This window comes from Spea bombifrons, chromosome 5, assembly GCF_027358695.1.
Source record: "Spea bombifrons isolate aSpeBom1 chromosome 5, aSpeBom1.2.pri, whole genome shotgun sequence".
NCBI classification, from domain to species: Eukaryota; Metazoa; Chordata; class Amphibia; order Anura; family Pelobatidae; genus Spea; species Spea bombifrons.
Window position 1 is genome coordinate 89,524,973 of NC_071091.1, and position 21,963 is coordinate 89,546,935.

Consider the following 21,963-nt stretch of genomic DNA (forward strand, 5'->3'; position numbering starts at 1 on the left):
TTTTTCTGAAAACACATATCACATGGCAAGAGACTTCTAATTTCATACGAGGTTCACAAGACATAGTATGTGGTTAACAATGCAACTAAATGCTCTACCAACTGTGATGGCTCAACACAAAGTTCATCATTAGTAGACGTAGTAGTGGTAGGTGTACGTTTGCAACATTGTTTAACAGATACAGGGAACCAGACGTTACAGCGTTACTATATTGTATATAAATATTAGTTTACAATGAGCAATGGTGTAACATGATTAGTAAATGTGCGTATTCTTTCATCTCAAATAAACTGGTTGTACATGGGCAAAGTAGTCTGGTGGATGCATGTAATAAACACTATTGCATATCGTGCAAAAGCCAAAATGCCAAAAGTATAAGAATCAAACACATAACACAATGTACATTGTTAATGCAATGTATGGATAGTAAACATGATAGTAAGGACTGCCATTTGCACACGACGGCCCTTACAGCTCAGCTTTGCATTGGACTCGTGCTACATTTTGACTGTGACGGGTCATTTGATCAAACGCTGTCAAGTGGAGATACTCAAGAGCACTCAGCATAGGAAAACATTTGCTGTGGAAACATTTAAATAGCCAAAACTCAGCACTTGGTGGGAATCTGTCATCACCCAATGTTTCAAACAAAATCTGTGTGTTATTTTATTTTTTCACCAAACGGTTATCCACAGATACCAAGGGATGAAAATGTCACCTGAGATCACAATTCAAATACTTCTTCATATATCTAATACGTTATTATAGTTATAAGTATTATAGTTTTCTGGGGAGGAAAACTTTATGAGTTAGGTGAAATATGTCATTAGTTCATCTAATGTCAAACAAAATACATCAAAAAGGATGGCATTTGCTTGCCTTACAACCTGAGGATAGCTTCCCGGTGCGGTTGAGGCTCGGCCAAAGCTTTGAGGTTCCATGAGGAAAGGTCCACTTTGACTTTCGGATGTGTCACCATTTAATATCCCGTACCTGCTTTGTAAACAATATTCAACACTCCAGAAGTTAATTAATGACATCAAAATATAAACGGTTTCATTCTCTGCACGTATTAGTGACATAATCCCATTTAGCATATACAATAAATGGACACTTTATTCTTCAATGCATTTATTGCCCAATGACACAGAAATGTTTCCAATTGATTATATCATTTACCTTTAATTGAAGCCTATGTGTTGTCTAATGCATCACTGCTTTACACCATTAATTGATTTCTGGAACATATTACAATATTCAGCTCCTGATAGATTACACAGATAGTAACTATATGTCATTAATTTATCTGTTATTCATCGATTTCTTATTGTGTGATAAATTGGGTCATTGATTATATCATTTATCCCGAAACACCTTTAATTGAAGCCTGTACATTTCCTAATGCGTCAACCCCATTAATTGCCTTCCGTGATATCTATGGGATATGGATGCTTCATACGCCTATTGAAAGATCAGGTTTCTGCAACATGACGGGGAAACCCATATATTAAACTACACCAGACAATTCTTTACTTACACAAGTTGAGTATTTTCATAATGTCATTTGTAACGGGGGTTGCTACAATTCCTCACTATGGCAATTTATGTAATGCATTATTCACTGAGTAAAAGATTTAGGAAAACATCAGTCTAAATAATATGAATAGATCACTTCTACAGCCCTGTTTGACAAGTGGGGTGTAACAAAGCGTATATATATAATGGCATTCATTTTTATATTTCAAGTACGGAAGCTAGGGTTTGCCCTTTTTCATTCTATAGCCAATTTGTATAAAAATCTATACTTATTTCCAATACGCTTACTTATTTCCTTAATTTCATGGTATTATTCAACCTCCTGGTTTAGTGAAGTACACTCATGGACCTTCTAAAAGGGGGACAGTCTGTATAAAAGCTTTCAGTATTATTTACAGAGGTACCAAATTCCGTCTCACCATATAAACTATGCTGTGCCAACTTGGCCCTCTTTGTTGGAGGAACTCGAAGGAATTTCAAACATGACATCACTTTTCCTCCAGTGCTCGTTGGCAAAAGAAGCTCGTAACGGTCCTTCAGCATCACAATCGGGAGGTAAAGGCAGTATGGCTGTTTGGGGTCCCAATTCCAAAAGGGCTTGGATTTGAGATATGCTTTATTTCTTCAATGTAAGGGACCTTGGAGAGGAAGGCAATGGGCTGTTTTTAAACATGGGGGTCCGGGAGGTGGGTCATAAGTTTGTAATAGGCTAAAAAATGTCTGCCATATACTCCTACACCCTAAGAGCAAGGTTTCAGTGATGAAGTACATTGTGGTTACAAGACAGGTCACCCTTTGCAGTTTGCTAACTGCATATAAACAAAAAACATACATAGATGTATCTGCACATAAACACATCCACATTTCATTCTTTCTTCTAACCACTACAGTCCTCCTACATCATAAAGCCAGGTGCAGTTTAGTGAAAAGAATGTACAGCACTGTGATACCAAAGTGATGTATGGATCCGTGCCCCCACACAAGAAAAACTCCCACACGTTCTCAGGATATAGATTTTATCACCTCCACAAATGTTAATAACCACCAGGGGAGAAGACACCTCTCAGTTTATTCTTATTACATTTTTTAACTCCATGTTCACAACGTCGTAACATTTTCCTTTTCCAATGGAGGAGCAAACAGAAAAAAATCACGAATTGGTAAGTGGAACACACCATATATTATGTAAAGGCAGTCAATATCCTGGTATTGATTAGTTTTTATCTTTTTTTTTTTAATGAGGTCTGATTAGATTAAAGTAAATGAACATTAAAACGGCATCCTTATTTATTACCATAAGTAAATTTAATACCATTAAGACCATGTTCCTCACCCAATATAGTCCAAAAAAAGGTAGGACAAAACTATAGCATGGAATCACATATACATGTGTGTATATTCTAAAAGAACAGTGTAGGTGCAACTCCCACAATTGTCTGGTATAGTACTGTACACTTTTTTTTTTTTTTTTCCAGGTAAATCCTTACTTTTAAATTTGTTGAATTATTATCAACCTATATCGGCTTGGGGTGCTTGAATGAACATGTACCCCTGCCATGTCCGGCACAGACTCTGAGGATGGACAGAAATAGGGTAACACTGTGGGTGTTAGTTTGTACCCTAAATTTTATCTGAAAACCTAAGTCACGGCACATAATATTGGCGCGAATGAATATGAACTCGTGAGACGGGGGTTTAAACATGTTCTGCTTGGTGGTAACACCATGTTAGTAGGATGGGATTTGCGTAACTATCTGGATACGGTCCCTGCTGTCGGCTCTGACGGTAACCAAGGTCTCCTGGTGCACAATGGCTGTAAAAGTCATATAAAAGAGATTTACACCCCAGCTGAACATTGTGCTTTCATTTAAGGACAAGAAAAAAAAGCACGCGGGGCTAAAGGCTGCCTGTTTATCTGCCTTTAAACCCCTGCAAAGTATTCTAGCTTTTAGTCAAACTGGAAAGAAAAAGGCAATAACGCTAGAGGGAGTGAGATTCTGTGAAACCCACGTCTGTGACAGCATTCACAGCAACACTAATATTGGTAAAGCAAGCGTTGGTTGGAAACTCAACTAGATTAACTTGTTCAACGCTGGGAGACATGGAGGAACAATGCTGATACTTGCAGGACTGCGCAGAGAAACAGATTCCTGTTTCATTATACAAATATATAAATACCAGCGTGGGGTTTGGACAGGGTGGATAAGATGGTTACAAGTGATGGCCAGTAAAGCTGTAGGTATAGCCACGCTATCGAGACGGCAGAGCCTAGTAAGTGCTTAGGTGGTTATTTCACATTAGAGGACCTAAGCAATGCTGATAAGACAGAGACTTAATATTATTACAAAAGTGTACATATGACATGTATATATATATATATGTATTCTGGAAAAGTTGCTGCTGGCTGGGGGTATTTACCTCCTGATAGCTGGGATTAGGGTGCCATTAATTATGTTATATGCTTACATGCATGTGGCCTTCTCTCGTTTGGCGTAAATCACATTCCAAATGCAAATATGGGTTGAAAATTGTGTAGGATATCGCTTACAATTTCATTATAAAATCGAGTTTACTTACACTTCTCTAAATAACCATATTGATTAACATTCAACTTTTTGGCACAGCGTTCCCATTTCTGGTGGAAGGTAGCGTAATTAGAGAAGCAAATGCGAAAATGACTTATTTTCGCAAGATAATATGCGCTATGTATATGTATCTCTATTATACAAATATGTCTGTCTAGAAATGACATAAGGATCTGATCCGATACAATAATTAGTCTTCATCTAAGTAAGAACTTGACTTAAGAACAAACATTACATGGTTGAGGTAAAGAGGAACAGATAACTTACACAATATATTATACCCTATTGGAAAATGTAAAGTAGTTTGGTATGACCTTAACTGTTCACAAGCAGAAAGTATCCTTTTTACCAAGTGTACAATCTTACTTCATTTTTGGTATTTTTCACTTCTTTTTTGTTACTTACTCATTCATCCGCCTGGAAAGATAATTTTTAACTAGTTGTGTTATAAACTATAAACGTCACTGTCATATGAACTGCTCTAACAGTGAAAACCTATTCAAAAGACCGATGTTGCTGAATGATAGGAGAAAGGCCTAGATATCTGCACAGGAGTGAAAACGGCAAATTTTTTGGTGTTTAGTAACACATTTACCCATCGGAGTTCAGGCAAGGGAATTTTTTATTTATTTATTTTAGCCTGTAACCTGCAATTATATTTGTTGGAATGAATTGGCATTTAATAACTGACTTAAGAGTTAACAGATGACACTTTTTTTTTTAAAGAATTTACAAACCATCACACATTTATTTTTATGCTAACAGTAGAATACTATGTGCAGCTGACAAAAAAAAAACGGGCAAGTTCCCAAACAAGCAGCAGATGTATATACAATGTATTGTTGTGTATGGTAAAGAAAAACCCAACTGCGGTTTAAACATGAACTGATGTGGTTTTACTGCATTTGGCCATACACTGTTTATAACATGATGGTGTACAGTTGCCCCTTCCAAATAACGCTTGGCTTATTATTGTTTCTTAATAATGTATACATGCATTTCTTCATTGGACAAATTGATGTCACAGAGCAAAATGCAGTTATTAAAAACACTCAGTTGATGTAAATTGTGAGTCCCAACAACACAATGGGTGTAAATGCGCTTCACACAAAAGCGTGGCAGTCGATTAAAACAAAAAAAGGGGGGAACGAGGTCTTTCTGCAGACTAGATAAAATAACCTGGGGTTACAAGGTGACTTAATCTTACAAACATCTGCTCATATTTTAACCCGCTGGGTGTCAGACGGGGAGTGTATGCTGTACGCACACGTCTGGCACCCAAGGGGTTAAAGAAAAAGTTGGTCAGAGATTTATTGTTAGTCTGGATAATGATCTAAATGCCATATATATATATATATATATATATATATATATATATATATATATATATATATATACTTTAGAGTGGAGACTGCGGAAGGTAAGCTGTGATTATATATGAAGACAACAACTACAACTCTCACAAAGCACGAAGCACTGTCATTGGTTAAAGTTTTAAAATATCAAAGCATATGCTAAAATCAGATGGAGAAAAAAAAAAAAAAAAAAAATAAAAGATTTAGACGTATAGGTAAAACCAAACACAAACGCTTTCCCATCTTTTTTCATTTTTTTTTAAAGTTTAGTTTTGTCTCAACACCTTAAGTAATAATTTGTAACTCGAAGCACCGGTCGGATCGGATTTCTACGGCTTCAAGTTAATTAAATGAAGATGTGGTCTCAGATTGCGAGCGAGCGGAAGTGCTTAAGCTGACATCTTCCCCACTTTGTATAAACAGTACAATGTATTATCTCTTGCTTTAGGATAGTGTTGTCTTCACATAAGACTCGTATAATGGTATTAGTGATTCGTTTCCTTCTACACATACACCCTATTGCGTGTTGACAGGTTTATAAGGATGCAGTGGCGGCCGGCTGAAGATGCTGGAAAGCTCCTAGACAACAGCCTTTGAATCCTTGCAGTCCTGAGTGGTGGTGCCTGAGTTAGCCTGCTTATTGTCTGCCATCTCTCCCCGATGCTTGGCCTGTCTGAAAGATTAATACATTAACAAGAGGCTTTAGGGTCCAGGGTTGCTCATCTCAAGACGTGTTTATTAGCTGATGGCGCAGAAGACTCAAAAGGTCAAACTGAGGGGTGACATTTTAAAGTGAAACAACAATATTTATGTTTAGATGGCATGATGATGAGATCATGAGTGGACCTCACTGATGGAGTTACTGTTTATATCTTAAAAACAATTCTCTATCTGCTCAAAATCTGAACATGTCAGATCGGAGGTTGGGGGCAATTAGCCACTACTCTATACTACTTAATGATTTCATTAAATGAACAGATGAAGGTTGCAGGTTCCGTAACTTCATTATTTGTTTCTTCTAAAAGCAAACCATTGACCCGTTATATATAATCAGTGGTAGTCTGCAATTACCTTACCCCACATCCTGCCCCAAAAAAGTATTTTTACAACCGGAGTGAGACTAAGACATGGTTTTAATCTAAGACTAATACAATTTCAATTCAATTGTCACAGGGGACAGTAGTGATCAGAAAAATATTGCACTATACAAAAAGATACCAGTTATAACACTTTAAAGGGAAAATTATTTACACTTAACCATGGCCTTTTTTTGAAACCCTTTAATACGATAGTCCATAACTCCGCAATTCTTATTGTTGGAGCCATTGTGTGTATATTTTATTTAAAGTCATATTATCACGTAACATTATCCTCATTTTATTAACATTTCTATAGGCCTACAAATAATATGAAAATGCAATTGAGTGACAATTCGAAAAATGCATTAAGATCCTATAAGAAAAAAAGGCAATGTACATTTCAAACTGAATGAATGTCCAATGGATATTAAAAAAGAGAAGCTGAAAATACTTACTCAAAGGGTTTTCCACTTTCAGACATGAGAGGACATTCCACCGAATCCAGTCCTTGTTCTGAAAACTGCTTCAAGGCACTTAAAGCTGCCTGCGTAGAGCCCAAGAAACACTATTTGGTTATAATGAGGTATTAAGCATGCAATATCAACATAATATCAAACATGAAATATTATCCGAGACATCACCTCACACCTATAATATGATTTAACATGCCTTGTGAGGATCCAATGCTCAACAATCTCAACACAACACATTGTCAAACCATTGTTTAAAACGCTGAAGCATTTCCAGATTCGGATTGGGACCAAAGCAAACTCGATATTCTTTCATTACTACTTCGAAAAGGCCACCGATGGTTTTATACCCACTGGGCTTTACTTGTCAATAAGCGGAGATGAGATTCACAGAGAAAATAATATTCATCTCACTGCACTGAAACTGTACGTATTACCGAGGACCAAACGGGCTCTTCATCAGCGGTGGCTGGGTTAGTGGGGGCAAATCTTAGACTTCTCTGTATCTTGTATAAAGCATTTATGGAGTTTACAGCCAATACTCAACAAGAAAAAAGTTTCCAGTGAATATTAATCATTAAATTGTCACAAGGTACAGTTATGAGAATTTTTACAGTCAAGGAAACCATGCCACGGGGATTGTGCATATAACGTGATTTGTTTTGGTTTTGGTTAAAACCACCAAATGGACCATAATCATCTCTTATACATAAGCCTAATTTTGCTTTAACAACGTTTGTACATTCAGCTCTGGAACTTACAACAGTAAAATAAATATCAGGCTTGATTTTCACCTCTCACACCTGGCGACCCGGGATATCCTATTTATTTCTGTGACACAACCTATGTGACCGGTGACAATTACCAGTCACCAGCTGCTCGGAAAAGGAAGGCGTAAGTAAAGGATCCCTAGACTGCTGCTTAGGTTTCCCCGCAGGCCTTCGTATTGTAATGGATGGACAAGGTATGCAGGCACAATAGTAATAAAATTAACTGATCCTTTCAACTGTTAGAACAGTCTTTATGGTTAATATTTATTTTGCGACACACTAACTGCTTCCACTACAGGCATATTGGGATATTTTGTATTAACAAAATAAGGATTATTCATTCAGGATACTTGACGGCTGCTACCTTGTTTGTGAAATAAGCCTTCGCCAATCACAAATCCACGAAGAACTTACTCCAATAGCTCAAAAGGTTTCACTTCGGCTTTTGAGATCTCTACATATTAAAACAACGTGAACAAAAGATGGGCTCATAAAAACATGACTTCATTATGACTTATTATCCATCGGTTAATGTATTTTGTTATGTTTCATGCATTTATATATATTATTTCCTTTATAACTTACAAACTTTTTGTGAAAACTACTTTACTTCAATAAATATATAAAAAGGTAGTGGATATGTAAAATCTCTCCTAACAAGAAACACATATATATATGTTTTTATACTTTCTCCCAAGTCCAATAGGTGTTAACATAAAGGTATTAGTTCATAAAGAGTTTATATGTCCATGTAACATAAGGATGCAGAACGCCGCCAATAAACGTGAACTTCTAGCCGATCGTATTTTACTACTTGCGTAACTACATTTATTGGTGTGAACAAGTCAATGGTTTTAAAATTGGATGCCATGAATCGCATATTTTACCATCTTCACCTAAAATCTATTTTTTTTTGTTAAGTACAAAGTCATCCTTTTTACTAGCATTCTCTAATTCCATACAAAAAAATAAAAAAAATAAAAAGGAAAGTCTCTGCAGGCAGCGTGAATCTAACGCTTTATTTAAATAAGATTAGGACTCTTATAATTGGCATAGTATAGAAGCGTATTTTGCACCGGCGTTTGTATTTAAGCCATTCTGTTGCCGTCGATCGCTTGAGCTAGCCAAGAGGTGGTAGTTTACGGTTTAGAAAAAGGCAAAAAAATACCTCTAATTCACTGGATTTTGGAATTTTTTTTTTTTATTTTTTTTTTTTTTTTTTTTTTTTTTTACAAAGAACCCAACTCCATCGCTCAGCCACAATAACTTTAGAGACACTAGAGTAGACACTAGAAGAAAGCAGTTTTGTGGTGTTTGGCAGGGTATATGAAGAGTTGTCTTTTAATTACACCAACAGTACAAATGGAAACTGTGCGCAAACAGAAAACAAAGGGAATAACGAGTGCTGCTCATTGAAGCCACATACACCAAATCATGCTTAATAAACGGGTGAAGGGCCGATCCTGCCATGTTTCCCTTTTGCCCTCGTTCAGGAGGAAATCCTGTAGCCTATAGAGTGTTTTCATGTGAAATCCGCACTAGATCTTCTAAGTCCTCCCCTTCTGTCTGTAAGGTATCAGCAGAGCTTCTAATGGTGCGTGACGTTTACCGAGTAAAACATTGGGTATAATTTCTCCTTTAACATAGTTTCCCGATTACTCTTGTAGTAGGAAGGAGTTACTTGTAACTACTTATATTTAAGTTAATTCATTTTAGGCAATATTACACTTCTGCAGTAGAGAAGAAACGCATAATAAACGTAATCACGGCCACCTAAATCCGGCATTTGTTACTTACGTGGCCCCTAACGGTTTTCGAGTTACAATTTGTACCAGCCCCACGGTCCAGAGAATCTTTCAAACCCACAAGTTGGAAAGCGACCGGAGCAAATAAGGTAACGGCGTTCAAAATGTTCCTCGCAAACACAGGGGAGCCATTAGCGAGAGGGCAGTGGGGAGTCAAACTGATGATTACGACCCAAAAAGAACTTGCCAAAGTCGCAACCGTGTCAAAATCTGGGCAACGTGTAATACGTTTTAATTATATTTGATATCATACATGTAGGGTTTGAAAAGTCTCCTGCTGATGAGAACTATAAAGCCTCGCAACCTTTACAAGAATAACCTGAAAATCGTCCGGCATTTTCCGGAGCAGCGGAGAGGTTAACAACAGATTGGCAAAGGGCTGAGAAACTATGCGCCCTCCGCTTAATTGGTACACATGATTTCTCCAACAATATTTACACACATACAGAACGATATTTCACTCTACAAACATTTTACAATTGCATTGTGAGCTAATTCCCACAGGTTCCGAAACAGATGTTTTGCGAAATGTATAACTTGCTGCAGTCATTTCAGGATTGCCAGAAAGCGGATGCCAGCAGGGCTGCTGTTTGCTTTGGCCCGGAATTTCTTTATAAATGTGTGTATCGGCATGAGGTAAATGTTTCCATTTGGGATTTTAATTTCTATCTCCCTTTATGTCAATCAACAATCAGCAAACCACATTAGAAATGTGCAATACGCACCCCACAGTTTCCATAGGGACTTGTCATTTTGTTTAGACAATATGGCAACTCTAGAAATCCCAGCACAACGAGACGCATGAGCTAAGCCCTCTTGACGCAGCAACCAAAGAAACTGGATACGAGACTAAAGTATTTGATCTCTACGGTCTACGTTACAATTTGGAGAGACACAGAACGATATGACTTATTAGGAAGGGCGAGGGACGCATGGGTATAAGAAACGAGGTAGTTGGCCAGAGTAGTAGAGCATGAGGCTGTGTTATCAGCATGAGATAGAGAGCTTTTTACATAACTGATGGTCATGGCCAGAAACTTCGCAAATGATGTGATAGAAGATGATTCTGTTCCATAACGAGCGATATATCAACTAAAATAAGTGGTTGGAAGATGTAGGTAATAACACGACCTGAGAGTAGTGAAGGCACTAGAAAGAAGCACTCAAACATGGCGCTCCAAACACTTAGAATGACTAATTGCAGCATAAAACCAGGTAAAGCCCAACACTAATAATGCCATTTCCAGATATTTAGCTATAGTTCAGTACACACGTGGATGTGTCACCTTTTCCCAAATCCTGTATTTTTAAAAAGAAATGTAACAGTTTTCTCAAGATCTGCATGGTTCCTCCCCATTATGCAATTTCCCACCAAATTGCTGATCACGCCTTGTCTTTTTTTTTTTGCTGAATCTGTAGGCAAAAAAGGTAAGAAGGGTGGAGATGTCAGATGTATCACACACACAAAGCCACATTTGTTTTGTTTGATGGTACGGTCTACTATATGTTTTTTTTGTTGATTGAAATATTTTTATTGCCCTCAGCTTAGTAATTCAAGCGGGGTTTCTATCTAAACGCATCACGATTTAGAGCAATTTCTCCTTTACTGTATGTCGTGGCTCTGCGACCTTCGAACGAATCTGTTCCAACTCCCTTATCACAGGCTAGTTGACTCCTTCACGCAACACTATCACATTGGGACTATTTGCAGATAAAATTGTCAATCACTCCATACCAACATCGAGGAAAAAGTTTGCTGATGGTGGAGTCATCTCATGCCATAAAATTAGTCTTAACAAAACAACTACTTAAATGTAGGAAGCCCACATCCTCTGATCTCAGATATCCAACTTTTGAAATCTGTAAGGCATCAAGTGAACTCAATCAGTCAACTCCATGCATCTTTTATTTTGTTCTACAGGCAGAAATACAAAAGTGGAGAAAATTCTAATTGTACTACTAGCGTAGTAGCAAAGATGATGGTGATGTCCCAAAAATATATTCAATGAGAACTGTCCATATTAAATACTAGGCAGCATTAATTAAGGAAATGCAAGACACCTTCCTCGCTTTTATCAAAGTGAGCGGAAGATCAAAATGTGCAGTCAAACTTCAGAGACACACACCTGTTGCAGACATCCACTTAAGGGTTGAAAGGTGAGTCTTAACGGGTCTAGGATTAAGTATGGAACCGGGGGCCCTGACACAGGCCCACATAACCATTGCTGTGCCTCCGGTCTTTGGGTATTTGTTGGCATGGGGCGATTGTCATCTTTTTTTATTTCAAAATTAGCCCAATGACTATGATGCCTGTGAGTTCATTGCATTACAGGAGCCTATATGGACCAAATTTATATATTTTCTTCCTTTTCTCAAATTTTCTTTACTCCATTTTCTGTTCGGTTTTCTCTCCATTGGTCATGATGTGTTGAATTCCCATTGTTGCCAGAGACACAGATTGTGAATGTCAATTTCAGCGTAGTTGTAAGACTTGCTCATGGAATCTGGTATCGTTGCTTATGTTGTACCCGGGAAATGCATACTGTTCAACGTGCTGTATTGACGACATATGGTATCACAATACCAGCAATGAAGCAATAAAATTAAGCATTCAGAACATAATACAATTGCAGATCTGTTAAGGTTCATTTGCTGAACATGCTAGAGAGTGATGTTTGGACAGTTCCATGGTCTTTACTGAATGAATAAACTATCGTGCCGTTTATCACTTCAAAGAAACCACTAAAAACTGATAGTGTGCACCTGCTTTCTCTGACATGTAAAGCATGGCAGAAAAGGGTGAAATTGGAGTAAATTCATGCATGACTCATTACAGAAATATACTAGGCTAGGAAAGGTACATGAAGAGTGTGCCGACTTAAACATCCTCACCAAACATTAATAATAAAGTACTTAACATGAACGTTTTCCATCCTGCGTGAATTCAAAAATGAATACACCCCTGGAACTTCCCCTGTGCAATTTCCTCCAGTTTGTACAAGATTTGTGCATTCAGATTTTTACCAACATTAACTAAATTTGCCAACTTTGATAAACTGTACAAATACACAAAAACTAGGGACTCAAACAAATGAAAACAAAAGAGAATTTTAGTGTGAATTCTTTGCTTTTTCTCTCTTACTTGCGCTCTTTCACTCGCTTAAAGTCTCTCTACCTTCTCCATTGTCCGCTTCCCTGTCCCTGTCTCTCCACTTCTTTCTTGTATCTTCTTGTTGTTCTGTTTTCTTTCATCATTCACTTCTCCCTGGTACCAGCTCTGTTAACATGACGTGATTCTACCTTTTTGTGAAAGTACTCCAAGAAGCCAGAATAATGCAGAAGGAATGGTGGAAATGGAGACAGGGACATGGAAGATGCCATCCGGAGAAGGTAGGGAGACATTGAGAAGACAGCGTGAGAGTAAGAGAGCATAAATGGTAACAAATTTTGTTTCCAACTTGACAAAAGCCCTCCGGATTTAATCCGAATAAAAAGGAGAGGAAACTAAATTCCTTTAAATTGGGAAAACTTTCAGTACGTTATTTTTAATATGGTATGATTTTCATAAGGTATTATTAAAAAGTGGAACTCCTACTGGTAAACTTTTAGACGGTAATAGAAAGATAAATGAGTGTTTAGAAACAATTAACGTCTGGAACATTTCTGGAACAAAACAAAAATCCAAAAGTGCTGAGCCTTACTACACGCGTGTGCCAAGTAAGACACACATGAACATACTCGATAGCTACAGTACATTCTCTGACAATTATGAGTAGCCATGCCTTGTCTGTGTTTCATCTGTCTGTCATTTTGTTTGTGTTACACTCTGATGTGAAAAAGCTGTTTTTAATGGCCATGATATAAACTAAAAAGGCGGGGGGAAGTAATTTGTAAAATTAATTCTGATATTGTACAGACAAAACATCCATGTTTTTAGTTTTTTAAATACTGCAGCGTCAGAGCCTCTATCAGCTCTCTAGTACTTAAGTATACAGATAGATATACCGTCTACTTTGTTCTGGAACCTGTGTTGAAATATAGCCGTGTAATATAGAAAATATGCTCTTAATAGCACTTCTTTGTGCACCCTTCCAAAAACCATTCCCAGGAACAGTAGGCTCTGTATAACAATACCTGGGGATTCTTCAGGGTTGACGGGGCAGTTTCTTCTTTCTCCAGTAAGGTGTTTGGTGTGTGGCCACCAACTACACAGATTTTATCCTGTTCTCCACCCAATTTCCTCGCACTAACCCAAGAAGAGCTTTGTGGCTTCACTACTCCACTGACCCTCAGCCAGGACAACGATTCTATACGATGCTGGCTCAGAGTCATGCGACTTTTAGATTGGAGACTTGTAAATCACACATTCCCCCGGACGGCTTATATAAATATGACCGAGACTGCTTATAATAAACAGGTTTAATACTGGTAGATGATTCTTGGAAATAGTCAGTTATATAGCAGGAAATAGCTGCAAGTTCCATGGAAAGCCCAACAGCTTTAAGCCTGGTTATAATGAACTGCAGTTCCAGTCATATTGCGCACAATCTCTTCTGGATATACATCCTATGACTGCACATTTAGAGTTACTGAGCTCTTCAGTATGAGCCATTATATTACCAATGTTACTAATAGTGCGATGACTGCCTATATGCTTGATTTTAGACACCTGTGGTGTATTACGCAATATATAACTACATACATACATACATACATACATCAGATCTATTGTACAGAGGTTATGTATCATAAGACTTTGTTCTTGCTTTCAGGTGATGTTAGGAAATGTCGTTTGTACACAAGAAAGCCTGGGTCTGATCAGCAAATCTCCCTTATATAAAACATTCTCTCTCCTTCCATCTTCCAGTGATCTTTGGACACACAGCAAACTCATTGTCTGCTCTGAATGATTAGGCAGCATAATCTCTAGGACCCAAGCGTCTAGAAATTAAACCAGGTCTGACAGAAGAGAATGGCTTGTTATGGGGGCACCTACCCCTGATCCATAAAAACCAGACTCATTTGGCAATTTCAGTGAGCATTATAAAGAGACTGTATATAGATGCCATAGAATAGCTAAGAATGGTCAACCAAAAAATAGTATTAATTTTGCCATCCCTTCTGATAGAATAGTTATGCAAAGGATAATTTCATCGCCCACCTTTGCACCAAACAATCTCCGCTTCCTACATCCCTTTTAAACAATCACGTATAAAGATCTTAACTGAAATGTGTTTTTTTAGTACACTTAATGTCGGCTAAATGAAGTCCAGATGTAAAAGGCTGTAGGAAAGGTTCTCAGGACTGAAAAAAATGACATAAATCGTGCAGCTGACAGAGATCCCGCTGAGCTCAGTTGGGGAAACTCACAAAGGACTTGTTTTGGTCCAGGAAAGCTGCTGGTATAAAGACAGATGTGTACACTCCTATTAAAAAAGAATGATTAAAAAAAGAAGTCTGCAAACAAAGCCCTACCAATATTCCCGAAGTCCGGGCTATACGAGATTTATTTGCTCGAAGGTGGAAGTCACAAAAAAGTGCTCGGCCTTATGATAAAATATTTGTTTTAATTAAAGAGTCATTGTATCAAAGCTGAAACAGGGAAAACCCAATGACATCTCACCCTCAATCTGAATAAATAGATCCAATTGTTGTTTACAGATGAGCTCATTTTCCCCATTTTTGACAAAATGCATAATGTTCACATCCTTGTTTATCCAGATGCCATGGAAAAAAAAAAGATCTTTTAGCTTGTTCCAGACTTTTCAGCATGACTCAGTGTGAGCACAATGCACTTTGGCATAAGATGGCATGTGGACAACTAATCCTCCGTGCCAGACTTTGTGCTGGTCACACTATAACTCCGGCCTGGTATGTAAATGCCACTCACTTTCATTACACTTTAATGGTTCATTTTCTATACATCCTCAATTGGAGATTGTCAGCCTCTTACAGTAATTGTGGAACAGCTGCATTCTAATGAAAGCATGCTGTCAAAACACTCAACGCAACAAGCCTGTGTTAAATTAACGCAGCTTCCTTTCATAGTAGACGCAGGCACCCTCTTTGGTGTAACTGCGTTTGTTTAGGGAAAAATGATCAAACAGCAGGAATGGTGGAAAGAAAAGAAATTAATTTGTCACGTAAGGTCAGAGGAGTTTATTGTCATATACCGCTTAAGTTGGTTTTGTCATTAAATCAGAGAAATCTAAACTGTGTATAAAAAAATTAATGAAGATAGATGATGACATCATGCTTCCTCTGCTCCCACTTACATTTGAATTAAATTTAGTCTAGAGAACCTCTAATGAATACCATGCAAAATTACAACGTTTTTCCTAACCATATATTAATTAAAAAATGTCCTCTTACCTGATCTCTCTGCCCCGAATGATTGATACATAATGTAAGTTGTGTTTGTCCAAAATGGTAGGCAAGCTTATATATATATATATATATATATATATATATATATATATATATTGACCAAATGATAGAACCTAAGCTTCAGATGCTTATATAATTGATTTCTCAGCGTACACATTGCATATAAAAGTATATTTCACTCTGTAGAGGTACAAACTTCGTTAATGGGATCTCTAATGACAGGCGTCTGCCAGCAGAAACCACCACTGGCTTGTTCATGCATTCTGACACCGGTCCAGGAAAGGCAGTGCTGGCCTATGCCACCTATCCACAAGGATCTGCTGATTGTTTGTTTAACAAAACTGGTAACAAGTATGTCGGTTTTTGTATCCCAGTCAAAGATAATGACAATTTCTGGACAATTAAAAGAAAAAAGTGTCAAAGCAGAGAATATGTACTTTGTGAAATATGAAATGAAGCAGCTAAAGAGAAGTGACAGCTACATTTACAGAAAAATAACTCTGGGCTTGGATTTGGGATTTCACCGGTAGCCGCTGCGGAGACACTCATGCGCTGTGAGTGATTCAGAGGTTCATTACAGACGTGACTGTGACATGGGCCTTCACTTCTTATTCACAAATGTTGCTCAGACGGAGCCCCTTGCCTTTGTACATTGTAACAAGAACAATGAAACACCCCAAGAAGTCTGCGTTAATAAACTGTCGGTATTGTGATTGGGGAAGCTTTATGAGTGTTGTTGCCAAATAAGAAAAACAAGAAAATTAAACAGTTTCTAAAACAATTTGAAACAGTATTGTTCACATTAATAATTCCTGCAGCGGGGATATAGAAAGATCTTTCTTCAACAAATCTGAAGACAGCCTAAGCAGTAGAAGGGTCGTCACCATCTATTGATATGTATTGGAACCAATCTTAAATTCTGCCTACTGTTTGCGAACAATACAATCGGAGATGTCCTGTGGACAGACAATCCATGTGAAAACCTTACTGTATCACTAAATATAGCCTTTTGGATATATATTATATACCTTATATATTATACCCTTATTATTATATTATACCCTTATAGCCATTTGGATGCCATTTGCTGCTGGCTCCTATGCCAACAACGCCTACAAATCTTATATATTTGCATCAATGGGTTAAAGATGGTTAAGTCATTTTGTTCGGGGAGGTAGCCTGTTGGTTTAAGGGAACCAGGATCTTCATACATACAATGAGCTCACCTTAAGTCTCCATGTGACCTACATGAAAAGGTCAAGAATGCTGCCCTAGAAAGTCTCCCTGAAGATGTGACCTGAGCGAGACGAGTCTATTTAAGCTGATCACTCACGGGGCCGATTCACAGAATGACAAGCGGAAAGAAGGCATTTTGCAGAATGTGTTTTATTGATGTCTGATGAACTAATGATGAGTTTAAGGATACACACAATGGAAATCCCAACATGGTGTGAAACTGGGAATTCTAAATAATCTGGGGGCTTTAGATAATTGGTCTTTAGCAGAGAAAACCTTTTATTGACACGGTATCTGTAATGGCCGGGGCACTGTACATAATGCGTCAAATACATAACACCAGCATGCGCTTTACGGTATACTTCACAGCCGAGTTTTGTTTCAGCATAATAGCGTATGGACTTCAGCATTTTCTTATCCTAATTCTAAAATTGCGTTCTCCACAGTATGTGATGACCTGAAAGGATGAATAAAGAAAACTTGACATCGCTCATGGAATGGAACTGCATGCCACTTGCTGCAGGGTATCACGTCATACATGCTGGCCAGAAACACGTGAAATGAGTGTGTGTCCTGGAAAAACCGGGTAATGTGCCCACCTCTTTACACAATTATTTACATACATTAGCAATAGACTCAGGAATTTCATAAACACAAATTTTATATATTTAGGCTGGGGAAAGCAATTTTGTACACCCCGCAGTATATTAAAATCACTACAGGCTCATAAATAAAACTGGTGAAGTTTATGGATGTGCAGTAATAATGGATGTTTGCAAACCAAGACACAAAGTGAACCAAATCTAGGACACTTCATTTGTATATGCAAATTCAATTAGCACATCTGCTTTCTTCCTTCCTACCGTCAGGGACCTAGGTGGAAGACTGACTCCTCCAAGTCTGTGCCGAAATTAAACTTGAAAAGACCAGAAACCATTAGATCATGCGGGTGTCTGGCTACACATGAATGCCTATCACTTCAGACAACTCACACATTCCTGCTGGATGAACACAACAAAAGCCTTATTAAGCAACCACAAATATCCCCGGGGAAAGAAAAATCTAATTTAGAAAAAGATTAGTAATGCTCCAAACAGAAAAACGTTTGGGGTGGTCAAGGGAAAATAAATCAAAGGTCTATATTGTTAACAGCGTTTTTATTTTAATGACGTTGTGACAATTGGGGCAGGTGGCTCTCTAGCAAAAACACAAAGTTACGCTTGCCAGCATGTAAAGTTTTCAGAGGTGAGCACAGAAACCTCTAGCTTAGAATTCCATGCATTTCCAGGTATTTAGTCTGCTCGGCAATTATTGTTATCCATAATAATTATCAAAATAATGCATATTTAGCTAATAAGAAAAACCTGCCTTTAAAATGCATTTTTTTGCTTTTGATCTGTAAAAAAAAAAAAAAAAAAAAACCTGTCAGACAGAAATGCATCACAGAGCTGCAGGTAAAATGAGTATATAATCCAGTGGAATCCAGGATATCAGACACTTTCCCGTTGGGATACCTGTAAACAAGATTATTTGATAAAGTCTTCGTTGTGAGGCTTTCTAATAGCTCTGAAGGAAAAAGCTGGCAAATGAAACGCTTAGAAAACGTTTACTTTAAAAGCAAGTAAAGTATAGATACCAGCAGAAGCCATGGTTCCTCAAAGGATATTGCTGTTATCTAAAATGTATTACTATTTTCCTTCCTAAATTCATTAATCTGACAGAAACTGCAAAATTGACGCCTCTCAATCAAATATCACACCTTGCAAAAAGTCTCACTTAGGATCATGGTCAACACGCACTAAACCTTTAGAACAGCCAAATCTGGTAAAAGATTGTCCTGTACCAGCCCTCTAATGCTCCCAGCTAAATCTGGATTTGTGGCTAAGGACTTGTGGACCAACCTGGGATTCTTGTCCATTCTTTGCACCTGCCCATTAAACCCTGAGGACTGCACAGAGAGCATTTATATGAAGAAACAAGAAACTTGTAGCCGAAGAGACGACAAGGACCAAAATAGGTCCAATAAGTCAATAAACCCCAAAATTGAGACAATTTCTTTAAAAACAAATTCTATTTAGAACTCATCTCATGGACAAATTACATTTTTTTGCAACATTTTAGTTAACATAATAAAGTGTGTTATTATTGCTATGATTTTTTTAGCTGTGGATTTTTAACTGCATTTTCACAGAATTTTAACGATTTTTAATTTCTCAACACTAAATTCAGAAACCCATTAGATTATCCGCTGATTATACTGAATGATCACCACTTCTGAAGGGCAGATGTACAGTGAAGTTATCAAGAAGGCTTCACGTGGCCTTTTTTTTTTTTTTTTATTGTTTGACGCCATTCTAGTGGAACCTTTGGGGAATTCCTGTAAGTAATCAGCATGTATTTACAAACCGTGTGTCCGAATACATTACATTATTTACCTTCTGTGGTAAATACGTAACTAAATCCATCCAGGAACGTCTAGGGTATTAATGCAATATAACCAAATGCAATCATAAGAAAGGGAAAAACATTTTTATGTTAGTTGACGTTGGGGTATTTCCAGATACAAGTAAACACGGTCAAGGACATCCTTATTTATGAGAGATTCAGTATCTCGCATTATAAAAGGTCAGTTAATTCCCAGAAAATAAAATGAAACTGAAAACACTATCAATATCAATTATTTCAACATTGCTTGCTATAAAGACCAATTTTCCATAAAATTCACTGCAAGAAGTCATCATTCAGCAGAGGAAACGAGGAATGTTGTGCCTTGAAAGGCTATCAAAACCATTGATAGGAAAAACAAACTATCAAGATTGATCTACGTGGACAAACCACCCCCTTGTCCCACCGCTCCGGTTGACTTTCTATGCCACATCCAGTCTAAGGCAGCCACAAGAAAACAATAAAGCATTTCTTACAGTTAAGCACAGCAATGGTCTAGAACAGAGCCGCGTATTATTCTAATATAACCAAAATATTTACTGTTATGTGGCCAGCTGGTCATGTTTATATAATTAATGTGCACAGCGAAAAGCCTTAATTGGTTGACAAGGAATCCTTACGTCGTCAGAAATGGTTTTATTCAAGTAATTAATCTTTTAATTGCAGGACCGGGAGCCGTTCGACAATTTTAAAAGATTAAAAACATTTTACGACAGAGGTAGTGATTTTGTATTCAGCTTTGGCTAAATAGTGAATACAAAAGAAAAGGCATAAAAAAGGAAGAGAAATAAAATAATGTCCGAATGTTTTAATCATATGAGCTGCAAATGTGTTGTTGAGTGTGGAAATTTTGGCTTATATTTTAGGTTTTGCATTTGACATAGAGATCTATCTTTCCAGTTTTCTTCAAAAGGGCATATAGTACTATGCTCAAAAAATACCAAGGAAAAGCAAGCGTTAGTAAAATACGTATGGTAAAGCTCACTGTGAGCAGCTCATTTTTCTACAATTGTACAGTGAATCCTAATAATTCCTTGGGTTGGCTTGATTTGGCCCTGTGCGCTTATAGTTCCATATGAAGTGGACTTGTCTACAGATGCTGGTCAGCAGGGTAGTTTTTTCCCCGATTTGTCTTTGAACAGCGTTAACATGTTCTCCTATATAATGGTATGGTTGCACATGTGTAAAATATGCTTAAGTTAGATAGCTTGACTGGTTGTGCACCTATTGGATTTGGAAGCCTTTAGTTTACCACTGATGGTGCCCTACTATTTGCATATAATTCGTTTGACAAGCAGTATGAAGCAAGCTAAATGATGACAGCTGACTAAACTTAATCTAGGTTTCTATAAACTTCAATGAAATTACATCAACAACAGAATACTTAGCAAAGGGGTGTTAATATGGAGACTTAAGAGGTAACCGGTTGCCTGCAGCAGCTCTCCATGTTTAATGCTTAGTTTACAATGAGGTAGATGTGAGCAAGAATTTTACTGCTAAAGGTGGTAAGGTGGAGATGCCAAGCAGAAGAGGGTGCTAAGGTAGTGATGATCTGAATCAATAGACAACCTTGGTATCTGTGGTTTATATATATAAAAAAACATTTGTGGTCCCAGGGAATGGTGAGATCATCTGGTGGCTTCAATACTGCAACAAGGAAGCTTTCATAAAGGTCATTCAGTTTTATTGTAAGGGAAAAAAAGTCTGGTTCTCAATATCAAAAACAATCACAACTGACTAATCACACAGATAACGCTATATTTGAAGTTCCAAGAAGAAAACATTGGGGAAAGTCACTGCACTTCATAAAGAGAGGGAGGATGTAAATCTCTCCTTTGGCCCCATAGAAGGTAACAGCAGTATAACCATAGCCAGGTGTTCTGTTTTACTTTTTTCTTTTCAGGCATCAGTGAAACAAACCGTTCGCCTCACTCACACTTTCATCCCGCTAAGAAGCAGGGTCTTACCAAATAACATTGTTTAGTTCACCTGCAGCCGCTGCCCACCATTTGAGAGGTTTAGTGTTAGGATTTTACCTCAGCTTGCTGGTTCATCTATCACATTGATCACATTGATTTGTCAGGTGTTGTCGCCAAAAAGAAATGTCTCCCTCATGAACCCTTAGTCTGAACTATGGAGAGCCCTGAGAGAGAAGGTCTTTAACAGTCACATTACCATTCAGTTGAGCTTCCAGGTACCATGACCACTTCTCTCTCATAGCTACTTCTCTGAGGTGAACAAGTCCTAGGGATAAACTTTATCCAAACATGTCAAAGGGCCAAGCAAGCTAAGAAC

General features: G+C 37.7%; 1 protein-coding gene across 4 annotated transcripts in view; it reads right to left on the reverse strand.

Moving 5' to 3' along the window:
- Positions 1-4,994: 4,994 nt before the first annotated feature.
- STAU2 (staufen double-stranded RNA binding protein 2) overlaps positions 4,995-21,963 on the reverse strand; it is an 87,848-nt gene continuing 70,879 nt past the window's right edge. For all 4 annotated transcript variants that reach the window (XM_053468215.1, XM_053468213.1, XM_053468214.1 and 1 more), the window contains 2 exons: positions 7,011-7,099; positions 4,995-6,149 (listed from right to left, as the gene is read on the reverse strand). In XM_053468215.1, the coding sequence (XP_053324190.1) occupies positions 6,056-6,149; positions 7,011-7,099 (183 nt within the window). In that variant the 3' untranslated portion in view covers positions 4,995-6,055. The remainder of the gene's footprint in view (positions 6,150-7,010; positions 7,100-21,963) is intronic.